The sequence below is a fragment of the Plectropomus leopardus genome, chromosome 8 (genome assembly GCF_008729295.1).
Source record: "Plectropomus leopardus isolate mb chromosome 8, YSFRI_Pleo_2.0, whole genome shotgun sequence".
In the NCBI taxonomy this organism is placed as follows: domain Eukaryota; kingdom Metazoa; phylum Chordata; class Actinopteri; order Perciformes; family Serranidae; genus Plectropomus; species Plectropomus leopardus.
The window spans coordinates 5,567,381-5,579,125 of record NC_056470.1 but is presented as its reverse complement, the minus strand read 5'-3'; the positions used below and the strand labels follow the sequence as shown (position 1 = coordinate 5,579,125).

The following is an 11,745-nucleotide window of genomic DNA, read 5'->3' as shown; positions in this document are numbered from 1 at the left end:
GAAGTGCATGCATTTATAGTGGTCATCATTAGTTCATCCGCGGATTGTAAAACAGAACGCACGATAGTACATGAGAAGCACAATTCTCCAAAGAGAACCCATCTTACATATTCACAGTCTCAGGTATTATTTATATACTCTATATTTATATAACGTTTATTCATGTCTTGACTTATGACTAATGATATGGGAGTCATTGTTGAACGCAGCGCTCTCTCCGTCATGTCGGCTTGCAGTGTTAGTGAGTCATATTTCAAAACTAAAGGCTCTGATGGGATTCAGATTGAGCGGAGAGTTTTTTTCTTTTCTTTTCTTTTCTTTTTTTGTGGCGCTGTGAGATGGGAGTTGATGGAGTGGTTTTTCGACTGTGTACTTTCTCACTGTAGCAGCTTGACTGACATCTGAAAAGTCCCCATTAGGAAAATACAGTGGGCTACCGGGGCTGATTACAGAGTTTCTTGACTGGAGATGCCAGCTGGCCGCAGCATCAAAGAGCTGCACACGCCGGCCGCAGCGCGCACACTGCGTCCAGCTCGCACGGGGGGGGGGTGCACGTCTGTGTAATCATGGATGTATAGGCCATGCTTGGGGAATGTGGACGATATATATATGGCACCAAGACAAGGCAGTAACCAGAGATCATCGGCGAGGTCCACCAGTGTTCAAGTCATGAGCGAGGAAAAGGAGCAGGCTTTCTTTTTTTTTTCTTTTCTTTAAAGTTGGCATTTGTTTTAAAACAACAAAACTGACAAAATATCTCTTTTTTTCACAGAGATGCCTGCTTTTTATGAAAAAAAAAAAAAAAAAAGAAGGGCCAGGGCAGTAAGGAAAAAAGAAAGTGTGTTCTGTTTATGGAGGTGCAGATAAAAAAAAAAGAACAAAATATATAAAACAAAAATTAAAACAACATATTCATTTTCTTTCCATATAAAAAGCGATGAAAAGTATACAAAAATAGAAAATAATTACAGCAGGAGACATGGGCGCTATGGAGGGAGCGAGTGGGAGGTTTTCTTTTTTTTTTTTCCCCGTTTTTCTGGATATTTTGTCTCTGCTGGGTTATTTGGCGGCGGGACAGTGTAATATTTTGGGGCTGTTTAAGGCGTCTTCCACCAGGTGGAGGTCCATGCCGTCCACCACCACGTCCTTGATGCAGCCGACGAAGCCGGTGCTGTAGGCTTTGGGCAACCGACGGGCCACCGCCAGCTCCTCCAGACCACCTGAGGGGAGACGGACGCAGAGGTCAATACAACAAGAATCAGATAAAAACACTCATATTGAGGAAACAGCTGAAATAAACACAGAGAATAATTACTTCAAATACAATCTGCCCTCTAAAATAGCAACTAGTGTATTTCAAAAGTCTACTGAGCTAATTAAGCATTACACTCACCACAGTACAGCTAAAAGCAAAGATACAGTCTGGGAGCGTGGTGAGGGCAGAGCTGGCTGCAGCTTAAACAGTTCTTTGCCTCAGCCTGTTAATGCTGGGAAAGTGCAGTTTTTAACCCTTTGAAACATGAGCTCATGGGCTTAATTTCTTCTAAAACCACAGGAAGAGATTTAAAGTTCAGAGTTACAAGAAAATTACCTGCAAATTACCAAAAAAAGGGAAAGAAACAAATACAAAGTATGAATAGACAGATAAAGATTTAACAATAATTACAATATTAACCCCTGAATATTAAACCTGAGGTAATTCGCTTGATTTCTTTCAAAAACATGGAAAGACAGCAACGAGAACCCCATAAGAAATTGGCCAAAAATTAGTGAGTAATTTGTAAGAAGTCAAAAGAAAATTATCTGCAAGGCAAAAAAAGTTATTTATGTAGTAATGTAGTTCTGGCCATTTTCCACGTTTCTTTTTGGATAATATTTAATAATTCTCCCCAGCTAATTGTCAGGTCATTTTCTTGTTACCTTTTACTTTTTTTTTTGGCAATTTTCTTCTTAAATCTTCTTCATGTTTTCGAGTTTTAAATGGTCTGGACCAATTTCAAAAAATATTGTTCCCATTGGTTACTTACACAGAAAAACCTGGGAAAATGGGGTCCAGATTGAAGGTTTTGGATTAATTTTAAGTTTAAGTTTATCTGGCATGCAGACAGCCAACCATCAACTCTTCAGCATGGTGGTGAGTGCTTTGTTTTCTCCCACTGCATAAAAGAGGTGGCGTTTTTTTGTGGGTGTTCTCATAAATATGGACTCTTTATCTATTTCATCAGGCCCTCCCTGACATGGTGCAGTTTGTGATGCAGGCTTTCTGTTACTTTCAGTATCAAAGCCCAAGCCAAGTATCTCCTAATGGCATCATAAAGGGTTCAGACATGATTTTAAACTCACTTTCTTGTGTAAAATGCGTGGAGTGGCCCTTTAAAGATCAAAAGCCACAATAAAGGTTTGGATTTCAGAACAAATTAGACCTCGTAAATGCCATCAAAGGCCTGCGCCGTAAATATTTTGGTTGAAAAATGTATTTCTGGTACTAAAGCAGTTACTTTGTCAGGCTTTGTATTTCATTTTCTTTGCATGATGACACCGGCTGATGTACATGACAGGTTGACACTTTATTTGTCAAACCGCCCTGATCAAAGGGAGGAAGGCGGAAAGTCTGCACAGCAGCCAGAGTAAGTTAGCAAGATAGACGAGGGAGAAGGTTCTTCTAATTTGACACGCCGCATAAAGTGCTCCAAAAAGTGCTACAAATGAGAGGTGATGACAGAGTGTAAAATTATGAATACTCAACGTCCTCATTATTTTTAATTTGTTTCCATCTTTAGTGCTAAGCGCTCATTGCTGTGCTGTGAACTCACAGATATCACCTGTCCATCAAGCGGTGGATTCTGAACTATGGCTGCTTTCCTTAAAGTTTGCGTTCTTATAGGAGGTTTTTTTTTCAGTTGTTCATGTTGGATTGCACTGCTGAGTAACTGCTTTATTTCAAACCAAGGACATGAACTTGTTTCCTGTGTTGCTTATAGGCTTTTTTCCCCGGAAGAGATTGGCTGCAAGTCAAATAAAAAAAATTTAAAAAATACTTAAGGGCCAATTCAATCCCCCCAAGAGGAGGTAAATTAGATGTGTTACTTTCCAGGAAGGAACACGACTGGATCCACCGCCTGAGAACCCCGTGACCCCTCGGTCTGTGACTTCTGATGTTTTCTGTAATGTACCTCTACATATAGGATGTTTACTTGTTCATAATGTTCATTTAGAGCTGATGTCTTAACTTTTGTTGTTCATCTATCAGGAATCTGCTTAATGCTTTATATTTGATCATTTTCGAATATTATGAACTAAAAAAAAATCATGGTAACCCTTTGAAAGCTGAGAAAAATTTTTTAGAAACAAAAGGAGAAATGAGTAAGAATGACAAGAAATTACATTTAAATTTGTTAAAACAAAACAAAACAAAACAAAGAAAAAGGAAAAAGGAAGTTAAAAAGGCAAAAAGAACACAGTTTCATAATTTCAAAAAAGTAATTATGACATTACAAATATCAGGGTTTTTTCAGCTTTTGTCTTTTTTTTACATATATTTTTTTTCCTTAGCTTTAAAAAAAATCTAAATGTAATGGCTTATTGCAATTTATGGAACATTTCATACCAAGTTGCTCACTGCCTTTCCCCCTGTGTTTTTGAATGAAATCACACCAATTAGCTGAGGGTTCAAAGGCTTCTGAAAGCAGCACAAGTATAATATTGTCCTTCTAGGGTTAAACTGAAATGTGGTGTGATATATAGCTGTTGTTGTCATTTGTGTTGAAGGCAATGCTTTGGCTGTAGCTCCTGTCACTGTTTTGTTACAAAGTTTGAAGCTGTTGAAGGCTTCTTGCGTGTTTTTTTGTTCAACCTCATGGAGTAGCAGGATTAATCACTGTCAGCTGTGCAACAAGACTGTGGCTTATTGCAGGCTGTTCACAAAACTCTTCATACGTTTTCCTATCAAACGTAATGCATCTGTACTCGTACATATCCCATATATTTTGAAAGGCTGTAATCCCGTGACCAATGCGCCAATGGGAATAAATAAGGAGGCAGTCCCAAGCAGTCTTGTGAGGAGGCAGGCTGGGGTGGTGGATGGATCACAAAAATCTGGACTTTCTCACAGGACTTTCCTACGGAGACTCGTGTTCGGATCTGTGTGAGCTTTGAGTCAATTTAAGGTATGTTGTTACTATGTATATTTTATGAAACCTTACTACAGTAACTTTTATTGCCTAAAACTAACCTCGGTAAGTTTACGTTAATAACCTAACTGTACATTAGTGTCATAATGCCATTGCCGTTGGGTGCTAATTCGTAGGATATCATATGAACTGTTCTATGAGGATGGCTATTGCTGCGTTCAAATAAAACTCTTAAACTCGTATTAACGACATGGAAAGTCATGAACACGAAGTCGTGAACTTGGAGCTCTCAGAAAATATCCACATATGAGGTTGTGAATCCCATAGGGTGCTGAAATGGTCACTTCTCATGAACACGGTAAACATGACCCCATTTGAATGCAGCATATTTAACTCATCAGTGTGCCCGAGTCTCAGTATGACTGTTTAACTCGGGGAAGGCTTGAGGGTCAAAACATCACCTACTTAATAGAAATATGCACATGAGCCAGAATGTGTGACACTTCATTGCCAATTTCAAGTCTACTGCCAGTGATTAACCCCTTAGTACAATCACTGGTTTACTTTACTTCTACTTCTATCAAATAAATATAGTCACTATAAACCTACTGACAGCATGTTCTGTTACTTTCTGAAAAGAGATGCTGCAATTCAGTTATTTTTAGGTCCAGTGTGTAGGATTTGGTGACATCTATAAGTGAGGTTGCAGAACTGAAACTTCTCCCGAGTGCCAAGCGTGCAAAACTATGGTGGCTAATTCAAAAACTTGATTGATGCCATCTAGAGCCACTGTCTGGAAAAGGGCCCGCTCTGTATTTAAATATAATTAGCTCATTCTAACGTGACAAAAACGCAATGTTCTCTAGTTTTTGGTGATTATCTTTTTTGGTGACATCTCAGATGACATAGATTCATTCAAATCAAGCAGTCTTTTTGTTGTTGTCGTTGTTGCTTGTTATTTAGTTGGTACACGTAGCTAATGTTAACTTTTAGTTTAGAAGTGGTTCGTTTGAAGCTCACAGGAATATAACACGATACGGGCTCTGGCTTTTACTTGATACCTAGTGTCGGCGAGACATGTTGTTGCACATTCCTGATTGGTCGTTAGCGCAGTTAGCTTGTTTACTTTTTTTTTACCTGAATGTCACCCCCAATGTCTCGCTGACCTCTGTTTAAAGTCTTTGACAAAATATGGAAAACAATGACCAAAAAGTCAAATATGTGTGTTGAAAAGCCAAATCTGATCCAACTGGCATAATTCTGAGTTGGGTACAGCTCTAGATAGGACACTCATAAAGACGTAGTTCTGAATATTATCTGCCATTTCTGCCAATAGATGCCCCTAATCCACCACACTGGACCTTCAAGCCAAATGTTTCTTTGCTGTGAACACCACAATCCAGAAACTATTCACCTTCATTGTAGTGCAGAACAGGCCAAGATGCCACAAGAGATAAGAGAAAAAAAAACTTGACTGACTGAAGTGTTTTATCTATCACACAAAGTTTCCAAAATGGAAATTTCTTAATGTTAAAATATCATGGATTTGTACTTCAAAGCAAATGTTTCAGCCCCTTGTAGTCGCCTTCCTTTTTAACTTTATTGCACTTTTTCTTCTATTTCAAATCATCCAAAGCTCTCGCTCGCTCTCACTTTCTTTTCTTTTTTTTTTTAAAAAACAAAGTCTCATAACGTCCCTTTGTGGAGACTTGATGACCTAATTGCTGGGTGTGTGGCTGGCTCCTTTTCCCTTTTGATGGTGTTTTGAGCTCCTCTTTTTTAGCCAGCACACCCAAAGTAGTCATTAGTGTCTTTCTCTATAAATCAGCATGAAACGTCTTTATTGAGAATTTAATGAGATCTGTTCTTACTGGGAGAGAGGCTGACCCTCGTTTTTGATGTTTTACCTGGCTGCCATCCCCGCTCGCTCTCGTTCTCCTTCTCCCTCGCTGTTATCTACAGTGTCAGAATCCTCCTGCATCCTCTTTTTGCTTCATGTTCGTCCAACTCCGCCCCCCCCCCCCTCCCCATCTCTCCTTCTCTTTCCTGTTAGCTCCTTTTTTAATCTGTCAGGCTGAGAGTTCACATCCCCATCGAGCCCGTTACATCCCCTGTCCCTGCCCCCTCTAATCGGATTGCGCGCCTCCGAATCGGGGATCGACAGGGCTAATTTCATGCAAGTTACAGATGAATTAATGATGAACAGTGAAAAGGGGATTTAAAAGGGAGAAGGACTCTCAACGGGAGGGCTGTGTGAGGATTATGTATTCTTGCTGCAGGGCTCGCTCAGCACCTGTTCCACTGCACTGCCTCCCAGTGTGTGTGTGTGCTTGTATACCTTGGTACACCAAGCGCGCCTCTACACGTGTCTCTTAAATGTCACTCAGCCTGCCTCTCCTCTAAAAACCTGCCTCTTTTGCCGCCTTGCACTGTGCATTTTTAAAGAATCTTGCCGCCCCTTCCTCAATGTTATTTCCTCGGAGTGTTCAATCCCACTGCGCCGTGTGTGTTCTTTCAAAAACCATTTCTCTGAGCCAAGTTCAAATTGAAGAGGTAGATAACGGGCCCGACTTTGGTCATTTTCGATTCAGGAGAGCAGACAACTTTTGAATTAGTCAGATAGCCTTTCATTTCTCAACTCAATACCTGAATAGGCTTGGACATTTTTTTTTTTTTTTTTTTTTGCCCAAACCGCAATCTTTTTCCCCTGTCAGAGCCTTTGCTTATCCTCTGCAATGCCAATGAGTTTATTGCTCATTTTTTTGGCAGCCCTCTACTAGTCACTGGGATGAAAGAGTAGCACAGAATTACAAGTATTCCCCTGACTTGATGTATGGCAATTGTAGACATATTTTCCAGCCTGAATGATGCTTTTTTTACACATGTGGGCACCTACCCAACCACAGCGCTCCGTCTGTGTCCAGCTGTGTTGCTGCCAAAGGCGATGACCCTGTTACCGCTGCCTCATTGCCGACCTGTAGAGAGCCGTCTCTAAGTGCTCTGCGGAGGAAAAAGAGAAAAGATGCAGTTGAGAGTTGGTGTGATCCATGCATGTCATACTCAATAGCTGTAAATTGCAGCTTCATTTAATCAGAAGCATCAAGACCCCACTGCTTTGCTGCCAGCACACTAAGCACTCGCATAACTGCCTTTGCCAAGCAGCATTCTAAATGTGCCTGTCTACCAGCTAACAGATGCCGTTAGAGCACCATTCATTTTTGGTGGCTCTGCGCTACGCATTAGCACACACTTAAGAATTGTGACGACGGGGCTAATTTGAACCCATTAAAGCGGGTTTCCAACAGAGAGGGTGTCATTAAAGGCAAGCCGCAAACACAGATATCTGTGTAACTATGTGAGCCACGCAGCCACATGCTGCGATTTACACCATCGTCAGCATCCAAATTATGCCCCCCCACCCCCACCCCCACCCCAGCATCTCATGTGGTCTCTCCTGTAAGCCTGGGATGAGACTTGGCCAAATCCCCGTTTGAGACGGATGCAGCAGCGTTTTTCTGAGGATCGATTATTCTTGCCTTACATGATGAAACCAATCTAATTATCCCCCGTGCTTCCATTCACAGCCATGCTGAAAGCAAATGTTCGGCAGCGATAAAGCACAGATCGCGTGGAAGGTGTTAAGTGGGTCATTTTCAAAGTTCAGGCAGTTAATTTGTTTCTAATGAAGGAATCCATTAATGTGACATCACTGTGTGGCACAAAGTATTGCATAATTTGTTTAGATTTTTTCTTTACCTTGAATGATGATCCATGTACTGAACCAAAACCTTAGGTCTAAGTTATGGCTCATTTATTCATGTATACCCTGTAAACACATACTATAGGTATATGCACGTTTGTAGGTGTGCTTTATGTCAAGACTGAATTAACATCAACCAATAGTATTTGATCAACTGTAATTATAATTCAGAATATAAGAATATACATTACTAAAGCACTGATCAACTGACAAAAGAGCATGATTTTGAGGACCTGTCTTTAAAAGAGGGTCCCTGTGGAGAAATGAGGCTTTTAAAGGGGACCTATTACGCTCATTTGCGGGTCCATACTTGTATTCAGGGTTTCTACTAGAACATGTTTACATGCTTTAATGTTCAAAAAAACTTTTTATTTTCCTCATACTGTCTGTGCTGGAACACCTGTATTCATCCTCTGTCTCAAATGCTCTGTTTGGTTCCTATCTCTTTAAGCAGCCCTCCCAGAACAGCCCAGTATGCTCTTATTGATCAGCATTTATGGGTCTTCCATATCTCAGTATCTCTGCACCGTCATTGCTGTTGAGGGAATGACAGTAACAGAAAATAGCAGCACATTCAACCATAAAAAATAACCAATAAAAGCATTTCAACTAAAATCTTAACAACCACACATGTTCCAGCAGGAATATGATCCAAAATCAGGTAAAGACTACAAGATGACATATTTTCACATTTTGCATGTAGCTAGCAGTGTATTTGCAGCCGATAAATTACTGTTGCAAAATAAGCTTTTGTAACAACTGCACTTTCCACTGGAAAAAAATGACCAATATAAGCTTCTAGACCAAAATTTGGACATACTCCATTAGGAATATGATCCGAAATCTGGGAGAAATTATCATAAACAACCAAGATCACGTTTCCCATGTTAGCATCTTGCTACATGTAGCAGTGTACATGCACCTGGGAAAGAACTATGTATAACAGTACTTTCTCCCATTTAAAATCATCAATAAAAGCTTCTAAACACAACTGTACATACAGTAGCATGATCCAAAATTGGGGAAAACTGACAACATCAGTGACCAAAATCACACATTTCCACGATGTTAGCGTGTAGTAATGTACTTGCACCCAAGAAATGACAGTAACAGAACTGGACATGTTCCAGCAGGAATATGATCTGAAAAAAGAGACAAGACAACAACTTTCCCACCCAAGGATACATGTTTCCCTGATGTTAGCAACAAATAGCGTGTAGGCTATGTGATGTAAACACTTGAAGTAGCATACCTTTAGCAGATGACCATGTAAAGATATACACTATGATGTAGTACTTTAGCTAGAGCAGAAAAGTTGGAAATGGAGAGTTTAAAACAATGAGAAACCCTGAGATTTTTGCCCACATGGATTACTTTTACATACATTTACCTCATTATTTAAAAATTTTAATATAACCATCGAACAATTTAGCACTATATGTAAGACACAAAATACGGAGAAGGTCCTCTTTGATATTATTCCAGCTGATTTTGTGGTTGCATATTGCATATATTTAGTCTCCAAATAGGATCAATGCATGTAATGAGTATACTGTAGGCTTACAGTGTATGTGTTACTATAAATACTGATGTGGTTTTTATGAATTTATTTCCTGGATATATTTCCTCTAATGTGCCAAAATGTGTTGGGATGTTGCCGCATGTTCTTCGTTTTTCAACATTCATTAATGTGCCTAAGCAATTCAATGCTCAATGCGTCATACTCATGCATGACCAGGCATGAAAATAACCTTAATCTGAAACTAATCAGAGTCATCTCAGTGCAGGGGATCACTGCGTAGCATAGCATTCATGCAAGAGATCACACAGTTTGCAGCAACACAAACACAATATGGATTAAGTCTAATCCTGGTCTAACTGTAAAAGCTTTCTCTCACTGATCCCCCTGCTACCTGTCATCTCCCATCTTACCTGCTGGCCTTGATGCGTATCCAGCGGTTGGTGTCGACACGCACCGAGGAGCGCAGCACCACAGGCTTGGAGCCCAAGTCATATGTCATCTGGACGTGTCCGTCCACAATGGCCAGGGCGATGTAGTCAGAGCGCTCCACGCCCTTCCCGCTCCACAGCACCAAGCCCTGGGTAGCCTCCGTCCGGATGCTCAGCTCAAATTTGTTCACCAGCAGAGCCTTCTCACTAGCAGAACAGAAAACACATTAGTTAGCTCATGGTCCAATTCATCAAAAGGAGGTCTAATCTTTGGTGAAGCTGACACGGCGCAGTTGGTGTCATTTAAAGTTGCATGTGTGAAGCGGGGAACTTCTGCTGTTGTCTCTAGGGTACGATACTCATAATTCAAAGACATATGGCTCTGTGTGCTGGCACATGTAGCTCGGGCTCTACAGCCTCATACTAAAAGAGTTACTGTGATTTTTAAGGATGCAGACTGAGTTTAGAAGTAGCAGGGGGCTGTTTTGCTATTAGCTTTCCTACATCCTACTGAGCCTGTGCTGCATTGCTGCTCAGTGCTTCCTGTGTTGCTCTGCTTTGTTTGTGTGTGTGTGTGTGTGTGTGTGTGTGTGTGTGTGTGTGTGTGTTGTTTAGGCAGCTGTTTGATCTCCACTCTCTTGACTGCTACAGCTTCGGGGGTGATTTGGATGCAGAGACTTGGCGACTTCCACCTATCCTTAAAAGGCGCTGTACGTCACTGTCACCGATATGTGAGAAATGCGCCTCTACTGTATGTGTGCACACACAAACACCATCATATACCCATTCCTGCATACAAACACACTTACAAAGTCCCTTTGGTCTTTAGTGAGTCCAGCAGAGATGCTCAGCATTATACCTTCGATCTGTGTGTCTGTGTGCGATTGTGTGTGCATGTCATCAATCAGCATCTGTGCAATTGTCTGCACATCTGCCAAATGGATCTAATTCCACCTTCTTCAAAGGGTTTTTAAACACACAGACAAAGACAAGGTGAAGACACGTACGACAAAGAACCAATGACATGTGGATTTAAAAAGAAAAACTGCAGCACAGAGCTGGAAAAAAAGATTAGACAAGACAGACAAGACAAAGAAGTCAGCATAGCAAACAAAGAGGCTCATGGGAGTACAAACAGGACAGGAAATGGGAGGGGATAAAGAGAAACTGAGTGCGGCAACTTCTCTTACACTGTAAGAAGTATTTCCTCATTTTCTCTGTTTCTTTTCATTAACGAGCAAGAAGAAAAAGAGCTAAAGAAGCAATGGGATGATATTTCACTTGGAGCTTATTAACTGCTGGCCCGAGGTAAAGGCGACTTTGACAGCTCAGGCCAACAATAATGCTGGTTCACCTCAGTAGAAGCGGGGAAGGTATCGAGAATCAAATGCTTCAAAAACATGCTTAGGTTGGAAACTTTGACCCCCCTTGATTAACTAAATCTGCTGAGGTAAACAAGAACAACAAAAAAAAGTATGATTCCGGAGAATCATTTTTTTTCTCCAGAGAGAGAGAGCGAGAGAAAAAAACCACAAATACAGCTCAGTGAACCCTCTCCTGGCAAACCCTCAAAGAGCTTACAAGGCCCAATAAATCTCCATCGGAGCGGCTTGTCAGTGATAAGGTCAAGGTTATTAAAAGTGCTGAATATATCATGAATAAAACAACGCCGGCGCACAGCGTTCTAAATCTCATATACACCACTGACTTCATAGATTGCTGCTGTGTTTCTTTTTGTAAACAGACGGATTTTATCTGCTTCTTATATGTATTCAAATGCTCAGGAATTCTTTTTAGAGTGCCGTGCTCCGTTTCACCTCTAGGTGGCAGTAGTGGTTAGAATAATAATAAAAAGCCATCGGGGAGGACGGCTGCTGCAAAGAGGCTGCAGCTCTGGCTGGTTAT

At 40.8% G+C, this 11,745-nt stretch overlaps 1 protein-coding gene across 1 annotated transcript in view; it reads right to left on the bottom strand.

The window, feature by feature from the left end:
• Nucleotides 1-890: 890 nt before the first annotated feature.
• Nucleotides 891-11,745, bottom strand: part of agrn (agrin) — a 353,511-nt gene continuing 342,656 nt past the window's right edge. Inside the window, 3 exon segments of the mRNA XM_042491203.1 lie at nt 891-1,220; nt 7,027-7,130; nt 9,823-10,047. Coding sequence (XP_042347137.1) covers nt 1,060-1,220; nt 7,027-7,130; nt 9,823-10,047 — 490 coding nt within the window. The 3' untranslated portion in view covers nt 891-1,059.